Consider the following 22616-nt stretch of genomic DNA (forward strand, 5'->3'; position numbering starts at 1 on the left):
TAAAAAAATAATGAGAAGTAATTTTATCATGGGTCCATCCTAGGATAACTACACTGCAAGTATATTGTATGGGTAGTTGTACGCCAGCTTCATTGGAGCATGTGGGGAAGACACCCCTGGTTTAGAATAATTGTAAGACAAGAATTTTCCATGGGTATTTTGAATGGAATATATACTGGAGGAGCAAGCAGTACATCTGTATCCAGCTAATTTTCTTGATGAACCACTTAACTGAGCAATGGACAGTAAACCAGCTGTTCAGCTTCAATTTCTTAAAAGTTATCTGCTAGAAAACTTTATTGCTGCATTTAGTAGTAGGCACTGCACCTTAGGGCCAGCTTTAACCCAATGTCTGACTTCTGCTGTAGCTTACTGAATACTTATTTTGATGAGCAGGAAGCTTCTTTAGTGACATGAGTTTATGGGTCATTAAGTAAGTGCGTGCTTATTATATACAGCTCAGAGTTTATAATTTTATACTGTCTGAAAACTCAGCAGGGCTTTCTTAACTGTCAGTAAGGATACAGCTTGTAAATAAGGACAGTTGCATTTCATAGTAAACCTTTGAGAGCGTATTGTGTGTGTTTTTCTGAATTGTTGAGTAATTACTGTTCTTGGAATTACTTTTATTACTTCATATTTACTTTGATAGGCAAGATGATACCTTACTTTTATAAACACATCTGGGGTTTGAATGTACACCTTCAGAGCTTAAAAATACAAGTATTTCATTATCACCTGTGTGCACCAGTAAAAACAGTTGTAATAAGAGATTATATGCCTTTCTTTGTAAGCAGCTCTTTGCGACTAAATATGTTAACTTTAGGGACGCGGGTGGCGCTGTGGGCTAAAGCCTCAGCGCCTAGGGCTTGCCGATCGAAAGGTCGGCGGTTCGAATCCCCGCGGCGGGGTGCGCTCCCGCTGCTCGGTCCCAGCGCCTGCCCACCTAGCAGTTCGAAAGCACCCCCGGGGGCAAGTAGATAAATAGGTACCGCTTACCAGCGGGAAGGTAAACGGCGTTCCGTGTGCGGCTCTGGCTCGCCAGAGCAGCGTTGTCACGCTGGCCACGTGACCCGGAAGTGTCTGCGGACAGCGCTGGCCCCCGGCCAATAGATGTGAGATGGGCGCACAAACCCCAGAGTCTGTCAAGACTGGCCCATTCGGGCAGGGGTACCTTTACTATGTTAACTTGACCTGGACAACATTTCAAGGAAAAATTATCTCCTTTTGAGACATTTATGCCAGAACTTCCAAGGTTTCTCTTTTGAACAGTTGGATTGTATTTAATGAAATCTTACTCAGAGTAGACCCACTGAACTTACTGGGCTTAAGTTAGTCAAGTCTACTGATTTCACTGGACTTACTCTGCCTATATTTGTTCGTTTACAACCCATTATTTCCAAGCCCAGTCCTTTCTGTCCTCTGGAATCTGTTCATAAATTCAGGTGTCAGAATATAGTATCCTGGTTGGAGGTATGTAGCAGGCAAAGCTTTTAGTTTGACTTGGCACTACATATTTCAAACAAGTCTTAGTTTATTTGAAGTGATATAGATGTGACTTTTCTAATGAAATGTCAGAAATATTAGGACCAGCTTGTTCTGCAATCCTATTGGATTTTCCTGGGAGTGAGTCCTATTAAATTCCGTGGGACTTACGGTATTTCTGAGTAAATATGCACAGGATTGCACTGCGAGTCAAGGTGGAATCTAATTGGTGTCCCCAATTGGGAAGTGGAGGGAGAGTGATACTGTCTTCCTACTGCTCCCCATGCCGCCCTGTTCTGGAGTGTCCCCCATCTCTCTGGCACTGATGTTTTATGGGTGCTGTGGGGGGGGGGAGGAATGGGAAAAAATGCCTCCCTTTCTTTTACATTAGTAGGGGTGTCTATCTGCAGGATCAAAAGTTCCTCAGTTAAATGCAAGGGCACCAACTGGGACCCACTCCAAACTATTTTTGCTTGTTGACTCCTCTCAACTTCCTTTTCCAAGCCACAGCAAGTCAAATGACCAGAGTCAGAAATTTTACTTGCAAATTGTTTCCTATTCCACCAATCAAACCAAATATATGTTGTCATCTAGTTCTAGTTTGAGTTTCAGACTAAGGGATGTTGGGAGTGCCCTGGTTTTTTTCCTTCTTTTCCATAGCCAAGGAAGTATCGACTGGGGATGCTGGAGGAGAGAATAGTTCCGGTGGGATCAAAGGCAAGAAAATCAAAGAACACTATTGGCTGCTTGGCTGACAGGTGTAAAACAGGAGTACCCATCAATATGGTTTGGTGGAACAGAGTCACAGAAAACAATTTACAGGTAAAATTACTTTTTTCTAGTCACTTTAATTAATTTTGGCTACTATTTTTATTTTTTCAAAAATGCTGAAGTTAGATACATATGATGGGCCGAAATTTGGCCGAAATCTTCACAGGTCAAATGTACAAATGACAACAAAAGTGACTATCTAATAAACTACATACTTCTCAACTAATGTTCTGCATCATCTAGTTTGGGTGGCAAGAGTAATATATTTAAAGAAAACACCTTAGAAGTTGAAACTTATTTTCTTTGAAATAGCTGAAATAATTTGAACAGTATTTAGACCCTCCAGATGTTGCTAGACTGCAGCTCCTGCTATCGCTAAACATAGGCTGTGCTGGCTGGGCTGTGAAAAGTTGAGAGTCCATCAACATCTGGAGAACCGCAGATGTTTCAGAGAGCAATCGTAGTGCAAAACTATGTTATCTTATTTGTACTCTTTATCCTAGCCCACAGAAGAAACTCACTCAGCATCTAGTGACTTTAATTGCCTTTGGTTATCTTTGACATTACTATGAGTAGGAATAGATCTCTGGCACTTTCTGCCCTGTGATTAGCACCCTAGGGACTTTCAATGGGCATTAGTGCTATATGTTGTGTTGAGGCTCTAGATGGGTAAGTGTTCCAGTGGAATAGAGAGGCACACTCAACCTCTAAGTTAAAAACAGACTGAGACAGGAGTAGTTCACAGAATTAGCATGAGACTGGGAAGAATGGTCACCCAGTGAATCCCCCCCCCCAATGTCTTACTATTCTTGTTTGCTTCCGCTGTACATGGGAACAATAGCATTTTTACTGTTCTTTGTATAAATCATACTAATAGTTTTCTTGTGTAGTGCCAGGTAGTTAATGTGGCTTGTAGGCTATATTGTTGCACAAGTCAGAGGCTTTACAGAGGATGTTTTCCCCTTTAGGACTTGACTTACTCAGTGTTTGCTTTGGCTGATCTTAGGGTTAGAATGACCTGATTTCAGTTAAACTGTGATTTGAAGTTAAGTGTGTCTTTGGTTTCACATCGGAAAAGTCATACAAAGAGAGAGAGAAGGAACTCAAGCTGATTAATTTAGTGTTGCTGTTGTGGTGGTGGTGTTTGTCAGTAGTTGAATTTGGGTATCCAAGAAGGAAGAATGGTTTGCAGCATTCCATATTGTATATTATATAGAGAAGTCACAATGCATGTGCTAAGTAGGTTGCCGAACTGAAAGGTTTTGTAGAAAAATGTGGCCTGTTCAAGTTTGCATCCCCCCCCCCCCGTCTAGCAACTTGTGTTTCTCACTGCGTATGCGCGCGCACACACACCTATATACACACACAGATTGCAACCTTGGTTATTTTAATATATGAACACCACATTCTCTGCTGCTTTTATGTAAACCATGGAAATTTTACTTCTCTATTCCACTGAAGAGCTCAACGTTGTGTGCTCCCCGCACCCCCAAAAAGAGTAAGTTTGCCTGAGAGAATTTCACAACTGTTTTCAGTTGCTAGGTTTATGAATATTGAAAAGAGCCAGATTGATGTATATAAACTAAGCACATTTGCTTTGTTTGTATGAATGTTGTACTTCGGTTCTTGCACATCATGTATGATTTAATGGAATCTACAGCATTAAATCGCTGCGTTGTGGTATAATATGCCACTTGCAGCAACATCTGCAGTAATTGTAGATTTGGCCTGTACATTCTGCAAACCTCTGTTTATACATGTTGGTCCCTTAACATGCTTCCATTGCTGCTTGTGAAACAAAGATGTAGGGTCTCATTGTTAGAAGCCAGAGCCATTGCCAAAGGACCAGGCTTCAGCATCAGCATAGCAGCAGTGCTGTTTCAGTATAGAAGTGGGGATAAAAGGCCCCCCAATGCAAGAATGATTTGACTTACGAGAATCTCAAGCTGATATGGCTCTTACAGCCATTTAGACTACACTAGGTGGCCTAGCTTGCCCGTCCTCTTCCTCATGTTCACCTCCATGCTCCTTATCTGCAGCACAAATGAGCCAGGAAAGGGTGTGTGCACATTGTGTGGATTGCAAGATCTGCAGCCAGTGGATGAGAATCCAGCCCACTGTCTCATGCTACTGAGCTCTTTTAATTGTCATACTTCTAATTAATTTCACTATATTGTAGAGGTGGTTGATTTGTGGCCAGTCTGTAAACCTCCCGAGGATTCTGATACTGAAAGTAGCCTCATACTGGGATTCTGAGAATCTTAGTGAGGTGGCAAAGCTGATGTTTATGATGTTTGTTATAATACATTTTGGCCTTATTCTGTAAATGAGACATAAAAGTCATGATCTGAGGCATAACGGGGTCACATTGTGACCATTGTGTTTTGAGTTTTTTATCTATCCTTGGTGATCTCTTCTCAATATAAACTATTCTAGAAAGGACCATAACTTGGTGTTTCCTAAGGGCAGTTAAAAAGTTCATGCATGTGCCATTAACTAGGTTTTGATCAAGCAGAGTTTGTAATAAGACACATGGTTTCTTGCTGCTCTGTAAATTTAAATAATTTGTTAGCATAAACCTAACATGTACTAAAGTTAAAAAGGACCAAGCAAATTCCAGAAGTGTAGTTGTGTTAGTCTGTTATGACGCCACAATCTCTTGGCCTTCAAGGCACCGTAACATTCTTTGTTGAATCTTGAGAAATTCAGAAAAACACTTCCAGGATATTTCAGTTTTTTCCTGTATTTTAGAGTCTCATTTCAATTAAGCATTCAGATGTGTACATGATGACAGATTTGGCCCTTGTTTGGGAAATCGTTTACTCTTCCATCTAAAGAAGTATGTTGTGACCCTTAGTTGGAATTTGTGAATGTACTAGTTTGCTCCTGAACAGTTACAGCTTTGAGTTTTTCCCTTTTGTTGCTTCCTTAAACTATAATGCAATTCTAGAAAAGCAATTTGAATTTATCCTTCTAGACCATGAATGAAGAACCCAAGGTCTGTGGACAGTAAAAGACTCTTCCACATCATTTCTGTGTAACCACTTGCAACCAGCTACAACATGTTATCTGTTAATTTGGTATCTCTCCCTCCTCCCTGGTCCAGCTGCAGCCCATCTTCAGTGAGGATGAGAATGTTGTACCTTAAGAAGATACGGAAGGTGCTTGCCTTAAGGCTATGTGTTGTGGGATGAGCATGTTAGTAATAGACCTGACAATAGAAGCAGAGCCTGAGGATCATAGTGCTTGTTTGAGGAAACCTGCATTGTGCGAAAAGGTTTTGTACCTGAGTTCTGGCAGAAAGGGGAGAAACAATGTCTGTCTGCTTTGAAGAAAATGTGTACATGTCTGTTTTAAGGAAGAGGGAGAATGTTTATTGCTGTGATAGGTGCATACATTGATTTATGTAGAATATATTCAGGTATTTGTTGAGATTCCTTCAGGGTCCCTTCCAACTCTGCAATTTTATGATTCAATGTGGAAAAAGGAAATGGGAGTAGTGTAATTATTAACATGTGTGAAGACAGTTGGCTAATCAGCATTTTTATACTATGTGAACAACTTAGCGTTATATTTTTCATTAAGTTGCATATGTTGTTGTTTAGTCGTGTCCGACTCTTCGTGACCCCATGGACCAGAGCACGCCAGGCACTCCTGTCTTCCACTGCATATATATTTTGCTAAATAAGTAAAAATAAAATTGGGAATTTGGGCTTTAAATGCTTGTGTTATCTGTTCTATTTATATCCTTTACTTGAAGATTTTATTAATGGTATAAAGATGTAAAATGAGGACCTATGTATTCATTTGAATCAAAGAGATAGTGAACAAAATATTTGTTCTTGATTGAATCAACAGCCAACTTGGCGATTTTTTAATTTATAAAAAAACCAGAGAAGATATTCACTAATTAATTAACCTGATCAAACTAAAATGAAATCTTGTTTATGAACGAAACCCTTGTTTATGAATACTGGTTTTGTCTCAGAAGCCAAGTGTCCTACCTAGAACTCTTTTTTCTCCTTTGGAAAATTGCCTTGGAAGTGAAGGCTGACCTTAACATTAGCTGTAATACAACCACCTTGAATTTCCTCCCACCACTTTCATTTGTATCTTTGGCAGACTATCTGGTATCCCAGCAGGGTTATCTCTCCCCCTTTATTTAAGAATTATCACACCAATCTAAAAACCATATATAAAAAAATCAAAAAGAAAAATTGTGATAGTGCTCATTTAACACGAATGGAAAGAGTAAATACTAAATGACATAAGTACATTGGGTAAGACAGATCTATGAGCACAATCCCCAGATTTAAAATACACTCAAGCACAAGTAGGGGTGAAGTGAATTTTAAACTTTATTATTCTGCTGATGAATAAAAATGCTCAATTTAGCTATATCTTGGTCACTTTACTGTTTCCCCTCCCTAACTCTAATTATGATAAGCTTTTGTTAGCTAACTAATGGCTAATCATACTATGATTAATAGATCTGTTATAATTTCTCGTGGCATCTGGTAGTATTGTATCTTTTACATAGCCCAGTAGAACAACCAGTGGCCCATCAAACTTTTTTGACAGTTTAATGTTGGAAGTGTGGTGCTTAGTTGGTTGATAGGGTCAAAGGATACCCTAAATTTCTCAGGCAGCAGGTTTTTAAAAGTAGTCGTTCTCAGTACAAGAATGTACAAAAGCTGTGGTCTGCAGGTGCCATCTTCACTGGAAGCCATGAAGGTCTTCTCGGTAGTGGTGAGTCACTGGTGACCAGTGAAGGACCTGAATATTCCAAACAATCTTCAAAGACAGCCCCATGTATGTACAATGCATTGCATAGTTAATCCTAGATATTACCATCGCATACATAACTGTCCAGGCCATCTTAGGCGCTGACGGAAGGCACTCTTTACCACAGACAAAGCTGAACCCAGGAGTACACACAGACCAGGAACATAGTCCTTTAGGGGGAGTGCAGCCCATCCAGAACAGGTCTCTTGGCTCAGGTGAACCACCTAAACCTAGAACTTCTGTTTATTGGCCCGCATCTGTCATGTGATTCTTTCTTTTGCTTTACTAATTCCAGGCACTGGATAAAGAGGCACTGCCGCTTTCTGCTTTCACAGGAGGAAGTGCCTGTTCTGAAATGATGCTTGCTATGAAATGTGTACGCATCATTTAAAAATTGTGTGATTTCTTCAGAATTACTTTATGACAATGAAAATATATGCAGATTTTATATCTACCTGCCTTAAGGGAACTGTTTCTCCCTGTTTGTCCTGTTGTGATGGATTTATTGTGGTTTTTCTCTTGTGTAAGCAGACCTGTTTGTCACATTTAACAGAAAGGCAGCATCTGCGTGTTCTGAATACTGAATTGATTTAATAGGTGTATGATCAACCAAGATGTCTTTAATTGGATGATAGCACTAATTAATATCAATGCAGAGTATCTCTCAACTCCAAAAAAAATGAGGGCAAAGTCAAAAATGTAAGTGAAGAATTTGCCACTTATTTGCTATATGCTAATATAGGAGAAGGGAATTGGTTCTGGCCAGTGGGCTGGATCCAGAATTCCCCCACTCTTTGTGGGCTACTTTGACAGATGGGTAGGGCTCCCTACCTGTCAGTCACCTGGTGTCTTCAGGTGATTCAACTTAAAAGGAAGAATCAGAGGTGTGTTCTAAATGCCTTTCTGATACTTCCTTTCTTCCTTTGAAGCCATGCCTTGAATTGAAGCTGCAGAAGCAAAGGAAGAATCAGGAGCACCATCTAAGTGTGCTCTGGATTCTTCCTTTCTGGTTGTAATTTGGTGTTTTTTGAATATGATGTCAGGTGATGGACAGGTGAATGTGGGCCAAATTGAGAGGCCTGGCAGGTACACTTAGGGGGCTTAAGGTTCCCCACCGTTGTGATAATTTAGTTTGCTTGTTATATTTACATTTAGTTTGCTTGTTATATTTGTATTCTGCCTTTGGTCCAAGTTGCCCAGAACAGTGTTTAACTTCTCAACAACCTTGCAAGGATTGTTCTACAGTGGTGCCCCGCAAGACGAATGCCTCGCAAGACGAAAAATTCGCTAGACGAAAGGGTTTTCCGTTTTTGCGTTGCTTCGCTAGACAAATTTCCCTATGGGCTTGCTTTGCAAGGCGAAAACGTCTTGCGCTTTTTTTAAAAGCCACTTGAAGAGGCGCAGTTGCGACGGACTGTGCTTCGCAAGACGAAAAACATCGCAAGACGAAAAGACTCGCGGAACGAATTCTTTTCGTCTTGCGAGGCACCACTGTACAGTGGTGCCCCGCAAGACGAATGCCTCGCGAGTTCCTGCTGGTTTTTTCCCCTCCCCCCTTTTTCTAAGCCGCTAAGCCGCTTATCAGCTGATCCGATCAGCAGATAATCCGCTAATCCTTCAATGGCCTTGCTTCGCAAGACGAAAAAACCGCTAGACGAAGAGAATCACAGAACGGATTCTTTTCGTCTTGCGAGGCACCACTGTACTGAGAAATTGTCATTTGTCCCAGTTAGCTTTCTGACAGCATCAGGTTTTGAATTAAAATTTCCCAAACACAACTTCAGCTTGTTTAAAAATATGTGATGTAGAAAATCCTTAGAATTAAGGGGAAATGAACATCTTTAAAAACAAACATGTGGAACAGAGATTAAAATGACTTCGCCAATAAAGTAGTTTTTGTAACTTAAAATAGGAAGCTTTCCTGAGAGCTGCTTACAATCTAGTTCTCTTAAGCATAATTGATTGCTCTAAGAGCTGGCCATTATTAGCATAATTGATACTTATAATTCCACTTATAAACTCATAGTATTCCCAGTTTCCTTGCCTCAAAATATAGTTGAGCAGTGTGTAATGCAAACTTGTAGATTATGAAAGAAGTTGTATGGAAACAGAATTTCAAGTAGGTTTCCTATGACCAAGATTCAAGGAACTGCACATCTTCAGTCAAGGGACCTGTACCTAGCTCATAGAATGTAAGACTCTTTTCTTTGGGCCACAGAAAGCCGTGTCTTATTACAAACTCTGTATGGTTTTGAAAGGTTTGCCATGCAGTATGCTGAGAATTGTCAGGCGGGGGGGGGGGGCAACAGTTCTAAAAACCCCGTTCAACTTTTGGAATTACAGGTAGTTGTAGTTCTTTGGATCCTGGCCTATGTCTGTTAGTTTTTAATAACCTACTAAAAATGTTTGCGTTCTTAACTTTAAACCCACTAATTTATTCAGTAAACAAATCTATTTTCACACTTAACACATACTCTGTTTTAATTTTTTTTTTAAACAGACACCAAATCCCACGGCAAGCGAGTTTATTCCTAAAGGAGGATCAACCTCCCGACTCAGTAATATGTCACAGTCAAATATATCTGCCTTCTCTCAAGCCTTGTTCTCTCATCCTTCCATGGGAGGTCCTGCAAACGCTGGGCTAGCTCCAGGTAAGCTTAGAGTAATTTATTTACACTAGCTTATGAATCACAGTAGCACTAGGGAAGCTTATTCCATCTAGGAACCGACTCTTCCTAAGCTCTATTTATGTAAAGTCTTACATAGCAGCCGTATCATCTTCAGGTGTTAGTTATCAGTTTTGTACCTGCACTTGCACATTTCAGCACCTTAAGTGTAATTCTTGCAGCCGTCAAGGTTTCCTGCAGCATCTTACAATTACCAAGTTTTAGAAAGAGCTTGTAAGCTTTGTTTGCAACCGTCATTTAAGGGGTCTCTCTTAACTAAATTCATTTTCAGAATATTTAGAACTATCATTAACATTTTATCTGAAAAACGGAAGTACAAGATTATATTGGAGGTATGAAAACAACAACCTACCAGGCAAAGGACAACTCCCCACCTCACCTCCAAAGCCTATGAATAGTTCCCAGCAAAGATAATATGTGAACATGTTTAAAGCCTATAAACCAGAAAGACTAGATCAGGGGTAGTCAACGTTTTTATACCAACCGCCCACTAATGCATCTTTCTTGATGGTAAAATTTCCTTACTGCCCACCAGTGCTCGATGGAAGGAGGATTCAGCTTGTGCCGTAGAACCCCCCTACCGCCCACCTAGAATCCTGAAACACCCACTAGTGGGCATTAGGGACCAGATTGACAACCCCTGGACTAGATTATATGCATTCAGGGCTGTTGGAAGGAAGGAAGGAACTTCTAAGTAAAAACGATGGAGAAGAGCAGAGAACCGAGTGTGCGGGAAGCAGGACGCCGCCCTCTATAAAAGATTGACAAGTGAAACATTGCACATTGTTAAAGCAATAATGTGAAGAGACTAGTAAGTGAGCAAGAAGAATCTAAGGTTATAGGACCACCTGTTAACACGGAATAACCTGGCTTTGGGGGCAGAGTTGCTTTCAAAGTAGTACTAGGTACATTATTTTTCTAGTTGTCAGTTTCATCTGCTATATCTTGTTGGATAATATCGTTGGGCAGGAGTCGCTTAACAAGCCCTGTAAGTGAAAGACCTCCACAATCACTTGCGCTTGCACAACAGGACTTTCCCAACTCGTTCCTTGCTCCCCTCCCCCCCCCCACAAAATGGCGCATGGGGGGACGGTTGGAAATCTCTGAGGGGAGGGGAGATTGTTTCCATCGGACAAGCTGAGATACTTGCACAGATGTTAATGCTGGCCATATCTCAACTTTGAATTCCACCCTTTGTTATCTTGTGAACCACCCTGAGAGCTTTTGACGAAGGGCGGTATGTAAATCTAAGAAATAAAATAATTTGTTTCCATATTGTCGTGGCTATAGGTCACATACATGATTGCAGAAACTTTAGCTGCCTCAGAGTTTTCAGTACCCAGGTTTGGGGAAGTGGGTGGAGGTGGCTAAACAGGTTTATATTTGCAATGTGCAGTATGCAAACAAGTTCTCTAGATAGCATAGCTCTTAACTCCATGTAGCATGGAAATAGCATCTCCGTTTTTCATGCTGCAAAGCAGCTGCCTTATTCTCTAGTGCAGACAAAAACTAGTTTCACTTTCAAGTTTGGGGCAACCAGCGACGTTTATTTTAAAGAGAGGTCTATTGTCAGACCCATCTTAGGGAAGCAACCTTAGCCTGTCTTGCATGATGGGAAATAATTGAGGGTCGAGGAGGAAAATTAAGCCTCATCGTTTTATCGTAAGTAGTTACCTTGAAAATATGAATCTGCCTTAAATGAATGCCATTTATTTGCCTAGTCCAGTGCTGTCAACTCTGGCAGTTTCTCTCCAGGATGATGCCTAGGACTTTTCCAAAGCCTTTCTGCCCAGAAATGTCATGGATCTTAAACCTGGATCTTGTTCATACCAAGGTTTTTCTTTAGCAGTGAGCTATAGCTTTTCCTGTGTGCCCCCTCCTTTCTGGGGCAGCCCCTCATGCCTCATACTGCATTAAGGAGGCGGCTGAGAAGCTTCTATGAATAGCACACATGGTGCTTTGAATCCTGATCTTTATGATAAAACCACAACTACAGTTTGTTTTTATTTAAGTTTGGAAAAAACACTTAACATCCATAATCATAGTCACAGGAAACATTGTAGTTTTATAGTATGTATGTATGTATGTATGTATGTATGTATGTATGTATATATAAATAAACAATAGGTTGCACATCCTATTTTGTTTCAGTGCTGAGTAAGTAGTACCTAGTTAATAAATTTGTCTTGACACTGAGTATAGTTTGGTTAGTTTATGTAATTGTTGCAACCTGGTGGTGGTTGTTTTTTTTTAAATCTTCTGTGTAGGTGTCTATAAAAATTGTTGCAAATTATATGGCACAGACCTCAGTATTTTCCTTTCAGTATTTTCAGTATTTTCTAGTTTGGTTTAAATAAGGCGTGGGGAATGTTTTTAGCTCCATGGGCCAGATTCTTATAAGGATCTGCCTTGCAGGGCAAATTTGACAGGTGTCAGTCAACTGATACCAGGGAGTTTGGTGCTTTGAAGTCTCAGGATTTCAAAGCAGGCAACAAGGCTGTGAAAGTGAAGGCTTCTTCCTTCCTTTTGCAGGAAAAACCTTTCCTTTAGCAGCGCCTTGCTGCCTGCTACATGCACAGTCAAAATGAGTAGGTTAGGGTGCATGATAGTTGCTTGCAGGTAAACCTCATGCACCCAGACCAAGCAGCACCCCCCCCAATACATCAGCCAATGCCCCATTGGGTGGAGGGGATCATGCTTAGCAAAGGGGGGCGTTGCATAAGAGAGCTCCCTGCAGGTTGCTCTCTTGCATGCCTGGACCAAGCTGAATTGCCCTCCTTTCACATCAGGGTGGTTTAAGCAAGGGGGCAGGTGGTTCTTCTTAAAGACACTGGTTCTTCTTAAAGACAAAGTGCAAGTTACTCCAAATAGTGCTTTTACAAAGGGCTTTTATCACTGCTCATCAGTGATGAGCAGGGATTAAATCCTGCTGCTTTGGCTGCATGATCCTGTTCCTTGCTTGGGAATAGGCCATACAGCTAATGTAGGAAGAATAAACCATGTCCTCCCATCCATCAGCTGTCCAGCGGGTGGACGTGGTTTGGAGTAATTGGCCTGACAAGCCAATCTTGGCCCACCAATCTAAAGTTCCCCATCCTTGGTTTAAAGAGAACTGTGGCAGTACCCGACGCTTTTTGTCTGCCATAGCAAAGTGGCACAGATGGAGCCAATGGAGTTGTATTTGAATAGCTTGAAAATGTTGCAAATGTTTGCTGTTGCTTTTCTCACCCTTTGGGCAAAAGTTGGTATCTTTGTGGCTAACCATTTCATTTGAATCTTACATGTAAACTGGAAGTTTTAAAACACCTTGTCCAGCTGTCCCAAGTCTATTTTTATCTGCAAGGAAATATACCCCCCCCCCAAGCCTTGGAGTCTGTTATGGCTGCAAATGCCTTTTCACTGCAAGTCTTCTTTTTTCCTTTTATTTTCATAAGGAATGTCATTGTCAGCAGGATCTTCTCCCCTTCATTCCCCTAAAATTACTCCTCACACGTCTCCTGCTCCTAGACGAAGAAGTCATACACCAAACCCAGCAAATTACATGGTGCCTACTAGTGCCTCTACGCCAGTTACTAATGCAGTCTCCCAGCCGCCAGCTGCTGGCCAGGTGATTCAGAAGGAAACTGTGGGTGGCACAACCTATTTCTATACTGACACAACTCCAGCACCTGTAACTGGAATGGTGAGAATTCCGTTTTATTTATGAAGGTATTTGTTATAATCCATAAATTAATGCTGGTATTCCATATAGTAATTACCACATTTCCAAGCTTGATTTGCATCTTGGCTGTTACTGACTGCCACTGTGGCTTCCTTTTCTGTCTTGCAAAGCTTTCCTATTTGCAGACAGTTGGAGAAATAATTTATATACTGCCCTTTATCTCAGAATATTATACTATTTATTAACAAATAAATAATAAAACCACAGGGCAGTTTGCAGTATAAACACACAGAAACACATAACATACCAACAAACTAAACAACCTGCACCCAATAGTTCATGAGGCCATAGACCATTTAATTAGCCAAAGGCCTGTCAAGCAAAGGAATATTTTGGCCTGGCACCTAAATATTTGTAATGAAGGTTTTGGATTAGCCCCCCTGGAGAGAGCATGCCACAAAGAAGGGCTCGGATGATGATCTCATGCTCCAGGGCGGTTCATATGGGGAGAGGTGGTCAGAATAAACCATGGTTTATCATGATGGGAATGAACCTAGATGAGCCTTGGACTTAAGTCCTTTCCTTTCCTCCACAAGTATGGCTGCAAGTAAGAGTGGAAGCTTCCTATTTCAATTAACTTTCATTTAGCATTCTATCCAAACCCTTTATGGTTTGAAATAATTATGATTTGAAATTGGCTTTTTTCATACAAAGTTTAGTTTGAATGATATGAAAAACTCCAGAAACAGAAATGAAAGCTTCCAAACTCTTTCATCTGTGTAGTGGAGGAGTACATGAGCCTGAGGCTTGTTGAGTCTCCTTCCTTTCATGATAAACTGATTAAAGAGCAGCATGGGGAGAGCCATAGGTCTGCTGTTGATCACATGCTTTTGCATACGCAATGTTCTAGGTTCTGTTCCTTACATCTTCATTTAAACTCTTTCTGGTAGCCAGGGAAAGATCTCTGGCTGAGAAAGGAGGGCCTGCCAGAGTAGGCACTACTAGACCAGAAAGACCAATGATCAGATTCTGAAGAAGGCAGTTCCATGCTCTCAGAAGAATTACACAGGCAGCTGATGTATGAGGAAGCCCTTTATTCATGGGATGATTGGCATAGAAATCTAGGAGCCTAGACTAGGTGGCATCAGAAATTCCCTCTATGTGAGATTGTATGTGCAGCTTTGTTGGCTTTTTATTTTAAGGCCATTGCCGCCTAAGAAAACTAGACATGCTCTCTGACATGGCAGAATCTGTTGTGTCTTGAGCCCTTAGGGCAGGTAACAGCAGCGTTTGGCAAACCTTGTGCATGACTTTGGTAGTTTGCCACCATGATGCTTTCATTGGAATGTTATATACTTTCTTAAGTATAAGATAAATACAACCTATTCTGCCACCCACTCTGTTAGTCTTTATGGTCTGTCTATCTATCTATCTATCTATCTATCTATCTATCTATGTTACCCCACTGTTCAGCTCTGAGAATCTAGGCTAGTGACACTTAAAAGAATTAATGAACAATAACAGCACCAGCTTAAAAAAATTAATTTCAAAAAATACAACACAAAAAGTTGAGTAAGTATCAGTTTAAACTAAAATTCAATGAAGGATTAAAGCCTGGGCTTGGTACCAATAAGTTTCAGCACCATACCTCCTCCATGAATGGGGTGGTGCTACCTCTGAAAAGACTCCCAAGCTGCCCCCTGCCTTATCTCCCTAAGCCAGGGGAACTCTGAGAAAGGCTTTTGAGGATGGTTATAGGATATGTTCAGGCTTGGGGTGTGCATTTTATGTAGCCCTTATTACCTACCAGATTCATATTCCTTCTGCTGACCCTGTACTAATATTTTGCACACTTTCCATACAAACTTATTTTTCTCCCAGAATTTCAAGTTTGGATTTTGAAAGTAATTAATTCAAGTGCTGATGACTTTGCAGCCGCAACCATACGTATGCACTCATTAGTATGCTCATCCTTTTTTTTGATATGGCTTCTGTGGAACCACTTCAGAGGGCTTTTAAAAGATCTCATAACTTTTCAAATCCTAAAAACTGTCTGTTCCAAATTTTATCTTCAATAGGTGTTCCCAAATTACCACATTTATCCTCCAACTGCGCCTCATGTTGCTTACATGCAGCCAAAAGCAAATGCACCTTCTTTCTTCATGGCAGATGAACTCAGACAGGTAAGTTCTTTCTAGTAATATTCTAACAGATTTCCTCCCACCACAAAATTTCTTTGCCACCTTCCGCTTGCCCAAAGTTATCTACAATGCTGTATCATAAAAAAAGAAGTTTGTTTCTGGGAAAATTAATGATATTTAAGTAAGCAGGTAAAATAGGTATATAAAAACAGTATTGATGGTGTTTGGGATATGTGTCCTCTTTGGCTGCAATCTTATGCACACTTGCTTGGGAGTAAAAATACCTTTTACATCTTACCTTTGCCAACCACACCATGGCAGAAGTCTGTGCGAAAGCTATTCTTGTTAGCCACAGGCCGAACTTCTTAAATATTTCCTACGCACACAGTATTGGCAGAACAGATGGTGAATCAGTTTGAAACAGGGTTGGGTTACTGTTTCCTCTCAGATATTGTTGGAATATAACCCCTATCATCCCAGTCTGTTGGTCATGCTGGGTGGGGCTGATGGTATCTTTGCTACAAGGTGACTTTTCAAAGCCATCCATACCATGGAAAATACCTTATTAAAGAAACTTAACCCACTGCCTCTTCACCTTTTCTATATCTGCTTTTTGGAGTGGGCTGCCAAGTATGTCTGTTCTTGCTATGTGATAGTTTGAAACCTTAGGGCTCTTCCTGCAGCATTGCAATTTGTCTTCCCTACCTCACTGCAAATGTAAAGCACTTTCTGTCATATCAGACTCCATCTGGCGAAACTGAGTTAGAACTCAAAATCATCTCAGTAAATTGGAAACATTTTCAGCAAAAAGTAGAAACTTAATAAGGACAAATGCAAGTCTCTTCTTTACTAGAAACAGATTGCTGCCAAAGAAATGTGGGTCAGTCAAGTAACAATACAGAAAAGGGCCTTAACCTTAGTTTAAAACAAAGTTTGCCTAAGCATCACTACATGGCCTTGCAAAATAATCACGAGGGACATAAAAGGCGACTTCTGTACTCTGTGCTGTATTCTGATTTGTTGAGGCCTTTGGATTACCATGTTCAGTACATAGTTTACTAGCCTCATTAGAAGTCTGATGGAGGACAGGTCAGCCTGGGCTCCTTTGGGAGGAAGGTCAGAACAGAAATTTCATAAACAGAGTTCTGTCCTTCCCCCAGCAGCACACTCACTTTCCTGGATGCAATTCTTCATCATTTATCATGAATTCAAAGCCACTCCTAATTGCAGTGTGATAGAAGATAGGAGTTGTTAATGTCTGCCATTGAGCAGAGAAGATTGAGAGTAGCTTCATTAGTGTTCAGATGAAATGGTGGTTGCCCTGAGAAGGATAGAGACTGGCAATATATATATGGGGGACAAGAAATAAAACTTGAACTGCAGTCTTGGCTAGGCTTTAGAAATACCATTCTACAATGAAAGAATAGCAGAACCTTGGTTCAGATTCCCCAGGATGCAGAGGTCTGTGGTGGAGTGACCTGAAGATCAGGTTTGACAAACAATTTGATGGGGCTGGTTCAGGGGGGTTCAGTAGATGAACTGACTGACTATAGGGTCTCTTAAAGGTTGCTTCCAGCCATGTCCTTAGACAAGGGTAGCTTTAGTTAGGGATTCTGCTTCTATAAGGGGGTTCTGATAGTCCAAGTCCTTTTTCAGGTCTGTTTCTATGGTTTTGTGATTAACCGAAGCAGCATATAAGAAACAGCAAACTAGAATTTCATGTCCTTATTGGTAAGACTGCCAAAATGTATTCCTATAGGAGCTGATCAACAGACACTTAATTACAATGGCTCAGATAGATCAAGCAGATATGCCTGGTAAGTAACTAAAGATCCTGAATTTAAATTGCATTTTTAAGCCGGTCTTCTGCTTGCTGTGTTTGCTACCGCAGTTAGATATATGAATAATCAATTTGCATATTAAAGCAAAGCCATTCTGAATGCAGGATTGACTATAATCCAGTGGAATCTCTGTATTAGGTTCTTTCAAGCTCCTTTTCAATGTATTTATTAGTAGTGCACAATCCAAAGTTTGTTTCTTTCTTTAAATAATTCGTATAATGCAACCCTCAGGAAATGTTTGTTACGCGGATGACACAGTCTGTGAAAATAAGTACTGTACAAAATCTCTCGTGCTTCAGTGGATCTCTTCTGCCTTTTGTTTATTTGTTTTTCTTCTTCAAAAACAAAATGCATCATATTTGAAATTCAAAGTGATATATAACAAACAGTTTTGCAAAATGACATAATAATAACGTATGAAACTAGGTCTGCTGCTCCTGTGTGAATAAAAACGTCTTCAGTTCTTAATGAGTGCCAGTTACTGCACTTGATTTAGATGTGAACTGCTATACTGAATCTCATCAGGGTGCTCCCAAGACAAATTTAACAATGTCTCTGTGTCAGGTCTCAGTGCATCAAAGTGTACAATGTGTTCAACAAGGCAGGAATAAAAGCTTGCCTTAAACTGGTAATGTAAAATTAAAACTCCCATAAGTATCTTCTAGTAGAGTTTACCCTTAGGGTTTACACACTCAGGTTTTAGATTTTAGGTTCTTGTCCTACTCTTCTCCCATTATAACCAACTGGCACCAAGCATACTCTTTCCTACCCCATCTATAAAATAAGCGAATCAGGATCTTAGTGCATATACTGAACGCGCTTTTCTTCAGTATTGGAGATTTCTGAATTTTCCAAAGCAAACCTGCGTGTTGTGGTAAAAGTTGTATAGGATTTGCATCAAAGTTTGTTGTCAGAGCTTTGTTACAGTCTTCTAAACCTGTGTGTGTGTGTGTGTGTGTTGTCTTGAATTGCTTTGTCTGTAATAACTCTTTTCTTCATAATTTTAAGTAGTGTCTAATGTATTTCCGTAAACTGGTTTAGCTGTCCCAACAGAAGTTGACAGCTACCACAGCCTTTTCCCTTTGGAGCCACTGCCACCACCCAATCGGATACAGAAAACAAGCAACTTTGGGTATATAACATCATGCTACAAAGCTGTAAATAGCAAAGATGATCTGCCATATTGCCTTCGGAGGATACATGGTGAGGGAAATTACAAGTTCTCATATTTTAAAAATTCAGTTCTACCAGTACTTAAGCCTTAAAACATTTGTGTTTCTTTGTCAATAAACCTCAAATTGGATTTAAAATCAAATTGTTCCTTTTAAATAATGGAATGGAATTGGGTATGGCTAATAAGCCATAAAGCAGGCTATGATCAGATGTGTGTTTTTTGGGTTGTGTCTTTTGCTAGCACTCTAGTACTTTAGAATAAATGTGAAAGCGACATTAAAATAGCCAAAAATCTTTGTAATGTGAAAGATTTTCTTTCTCAGGTTTTCGTCTTGTTAACACAAAGTGCATGGTGCTGGTTGACATGTGGAAAAAAATCCAACACTCAAACATTGTCACATTGCGAGAAGTATTCACCACTAAAGCATTTGGAGAACATTGTAAGTTTCTTATTTTTAAGATGTTAGCCAATCGTATTGGAAGACTTGCATCAATTGCATAGCTAATTCTCACCTCGGACTTTTTTTGAAAAGCTCTTGTGTTTGCCTATGACTTCCACGCTGGAGGAGAGACTATGATGAGCAGACACTTCAATGATCCTAGTGCTGATGCCTATTTCACAAAAAGGAAGTGGGGTAAGGCCAGCAAATGAGATCTATGTTTTTGTTTTTCCAGTGGACAAAAATTAGGGAACTACAGTTGAAGTATTGTAACTTTGCATTGTACGTAGCTTTGCTGCAATTTAGGCTTCTTGAAGTGTTCAGAACATAATGTATACATGGCAATTGTGCTGGTTATTGCAAACTGGTTTTGATGCTGCATTCACATTGGGCTTTCACTGTAATACTCTATTACTATAGGTAATATAGTTTGGTGGATCAGGCTGGAGGACATTGCTCTCTTAGGGTAAGGCACCACCACCCCTAGAAAGTCTTTTGCCTCCAAATGGGAGTCACCTCTTTTCCTTTACAGCAAAAAAAACTAAAGGAAAGGGGAGAGAAAACAAAGAACCCAAAGGGGAAAGCCCGCACTAACAAAAAGGCAGGGGGAGGGGGGTATCTTGCACTAAAACCCCCACATTGCTAGGGGGCAAGAGGAACAAAGAGGAATGAGAGGCAGTTAAGACATGCTAAAAGAAGATTCTCAGATTTAAGGCAAAAAGAAGGCGCGCAAACAAGCCAGGAAGAAGAAGAAGAAAAAGAAGAAGAGGAGGAGGAGGAGTTTGGACTTGATACCCCACTTTATCACTATCCTAAGGAGTCTCAAAGGGGATAACATTCTCCTTTCCCTTCCTCCCCGACAACAAACACTCTGTGAGGTGAGTGGGGCTGAGAGACTTCACAGAAGTGTGACTGGCCCAAGGTCACCCAGTAGCTGCATGTGGAGGAGCAGGGAAGCGAACCCAGTTCCCCAGATTATGAGTCCACTGCTCTTAACCACTACACTGCACTGGCAAGCCTCCGAGGAGAGCAAGCCAGACCCAGTCATTCCCAACCACAGACTAGGTTGGCCTGATGAGTGGGGTGACCCTCCCACCAGATAGGAGGCAGAAGACTTTCTAGGACCCCACCTGTCATCACCAGAGGGAGCTGTCATTCCCTATCAGAGGAACGTCCTCCATCCCAATCCACAAACTGGAATTCACAGTAAGAATTCCCATGAAGACTAAGGTATTCAATGCATTCGTTTTTTCACCCTGAGGACTTTTGACTGTACAGTGAAAGTTCTCTTCTTTCTCCATTCACCCCATAAATCTGATCTGAGTTTCTCTCAACCCTTTGGAGCTTGGAGGGTTGAGTTCAGTTGCTTGCAGTGTGGCTTGGTGTTTTTTTTTTTGGGGGGGGTGTTCCTAGGTTGTTGGGTCAGGTTAGCCATTTGTAATGGTGGTGTGGTTTTTTAAAAAGAGGCATTTGTACAAAGGGCAAAACTTATGGAACGTAAGTGTGTGTGTGTGTGTGTGTAGAAACAGGGTTTTGTTGTAATTTTCTCATTTCCCTTAATTTGCATTTGGCAGCACAAGGCTTCATATTAAGATAGGGTCTCTTAGTACATTGTGCTTTAAACAGCTTCATCACTTGTTAGTAAAACTGGTATTTGACAGTTAAAGGAAGAGAATTGTGGTTACATGGTGGTTTTTCCACATTGTATTCTGCTGTCACCATGTGGTTAGCCTTTTTTTGCCTTGTCATTTGTTAACACCATCCAGAATTTTATTGTCTAGGATGTGGTATAATAAAGTTTTCTGACGAATGAAGGCATAACAGGTTCGGTTTATTTCTGCACTGAACACCTGTGAACCAGGGGCTAGTGGTGCCCCGGTTAACATCCCTTGAATGTGGCAGCTCCTGTTGGTTTGAGCAGGAAGTTGCTTATCTTCAAACCGGAACAAAAACCCAAACCGCTAGAGTGGAGGCAGGGGGGAGATGCAGAATTGAAAGCAAACATTTAATATATTCAGGCTTACTGAAAGAAACAAAATCCATTTTTTAACCAGTCTCTAGATGTATTATTGATTTCACACAACGGACTAAACCAGTTTTCCACAAATCCACAGCAGATTGAAGGCAGCAGTGTGTGTTTCCTAAATTGCTGTGTTTTGTAGTTACTAAAAGTATTTCCTCATTCAGTATTGCTTGTGTAAAGATCTTCACTTTTGTCAGGCTAAAAGTAGAAAGCTTATTCCGGAAATGCTGTATTTCTGAATGCACTTCAGAGGCATTTGTATGCACATCTGTGTGACCCATCAAGGTCGGTTGGATTATAATTGTTTGAAGACCCTCGCACAAGTATGGCAAACTAAAGGGGGGGATACTCCCTGTAGTTAAAAATGCACTTCAAGGGGGTTGTTGCAGGAGAAAGGTCATGGCAAATAGTATGTTTGCACTGCAAAGTAGCTAAACTGCTCTGGTACCAAACACCAAAGCTGCTCTTCAAACCTGGGGTACTAAAGAGCTATTTGTGGGAAGTCATCCTTGAGTGGAATTCCTCTTGAGGGCAGTGTTCATGATACATGCCTTTGAATCACAACTCAGATCTACATTGTATTTGGGCTTCATTATTCACAGTTCTAGGGATGTGGGTGGCGCTGTGGGTTAAACCACAGAACCTAGGACTTGCCGACCAGAAGGTCGGCGGTTTGAATCCCCACAACGGGGTGAGCTCCCGTTGCTCGGTCCCTGCTCCTGCCATCCTACCAGTTCGAAAGCACGTCAAAGTGCAAATAGATAAATAGGTACCGCTCCAGCGGGAAGGTAAACGGTGTTTCCATGTGCTGCTCTGGTTCGCCAGAAGTGGCTTAGTCATGCTGGCCAGAAGTGGCTTAGTCAAGCTGTCTGTGGACAAACGCTGGCTCCCTCAGCCAAGAAAGTGAGATGAGCTCCGCAACCCCAGAGTCGGTCACGACTGGACCTAATGGTCAGGGGTCCCTTTACCTTATTCACAGTTCTGGCATTAACAAACACACCCAAACACCATTCCTTTTCTTCAGAACTCAGGTCGTATTAACCTGCTTGGCTATCTTTGAAAAACATGGGGAGTTTTTGAAAGATAATAGCTGTAGTATATTGCCAGAAGTACATATTTCCTCAGCGAAGTGCTTGATTCATTGAAAGGCTCTTAAAGGGTTACTGTCAAACAACAGTCATGAAACAAAACCCTAGGACGAAAAACGTGAAGCGTTCCAAATCTAATGAGTCATAGTATTTGTTGCTTATGTATTTGAGCATATGTTTTAAACATGCGATGGGATTTGGGTTCATTAACTTGGATACCTTTTTTGTTTTTATATGGAAATACAGAAACAACATTGCTTCTGATGTAGTATGAATAAGGGCTTTGGCAGTGTATGTTTGCTTCTTTTGCTGCTTGCTTGGTACATTTGAAGAGCCCTGCTCGCTGTCAGGCCAGTAGCCCATCTAATCCAGTCTGACATAATATATAACTAGAAATGCTTGTGATAAGGACACAAGCAGGGCATGGTGCCAGTAATGCTGCCCCTTTGCTGCCATCCAGCAACTGGAGCTCAGTGGCACACTGCCTCAAACATTAATATTCTGCTAAGCCATCTTTGCTA

The 22616-nt window shown here is 40.9% G+C and overlaps 1 protein-coding gene and 1 long non-coding RNA gene across 3 annotated transcripts in view; both read left to right on the plus strand.

The window, feature by feature from the left end:
• Positions 1–22616, plus strand: part of PAN3 (poly(A) specific ribonuclease subunit PAN3) — a 58207-nt gene that overhangs the window by 24431 nt on the left and 11160 nt on the right. The window contains exons 5-12 of one of the 2 annotated variants that reach the window (XM_082220267.1): positions 2146–2307; positions 9542–9692; positions 13163–13410; positions 15468–15572; positions 17290–17347; positions 18413–18574; positions 18868–18984; positions 19078–19179. In XM_082220267.1, the coding sequence (XP_082076393.1) occupies positions 2146–2307; positions 9542–9692; positions 13163–13410; positions 15468–15572; positions 17290–17347; positions 18413–18574; positions 18868–18984; positions 19078–19179 (1105 nt within the window). The remainder of the gene's footprint in view (positions 1–2145; positions 2308–9541; positions 9693–13162; positions 13411–15467; positions 15573–17289; positions 17348–18412; positions 18575–18867; positions 18985–19077; positions 19180–22616) is intronic. The other variant, XM_082220268.1, reaches the window with a different exon arrangement.
• On the plus strand, positions 2314–9532 carry LOC309531064. The gene is made up of 3 exons (XR_014219044.1): positions 2314–5254; positions 5363–8288; positions 8752–9532. It is a non-coding gene; the product is annotated as an uncharacterized lncRNA (long non-coding RNA).

This window comes from Podarcis vaucheri, assembly GCF_965113315.1.
Source record: "Podarcis vaucheri genome assembly, chromosome: 4".
In the NCBI taxonomy this organism is placed as follows: domain Eukaryota; kingdom Metazoa; phylum Chordata; class Lepidosauria; order Squamata; family Lacertidae; genus Podarcis; species Podarcis vaucheri.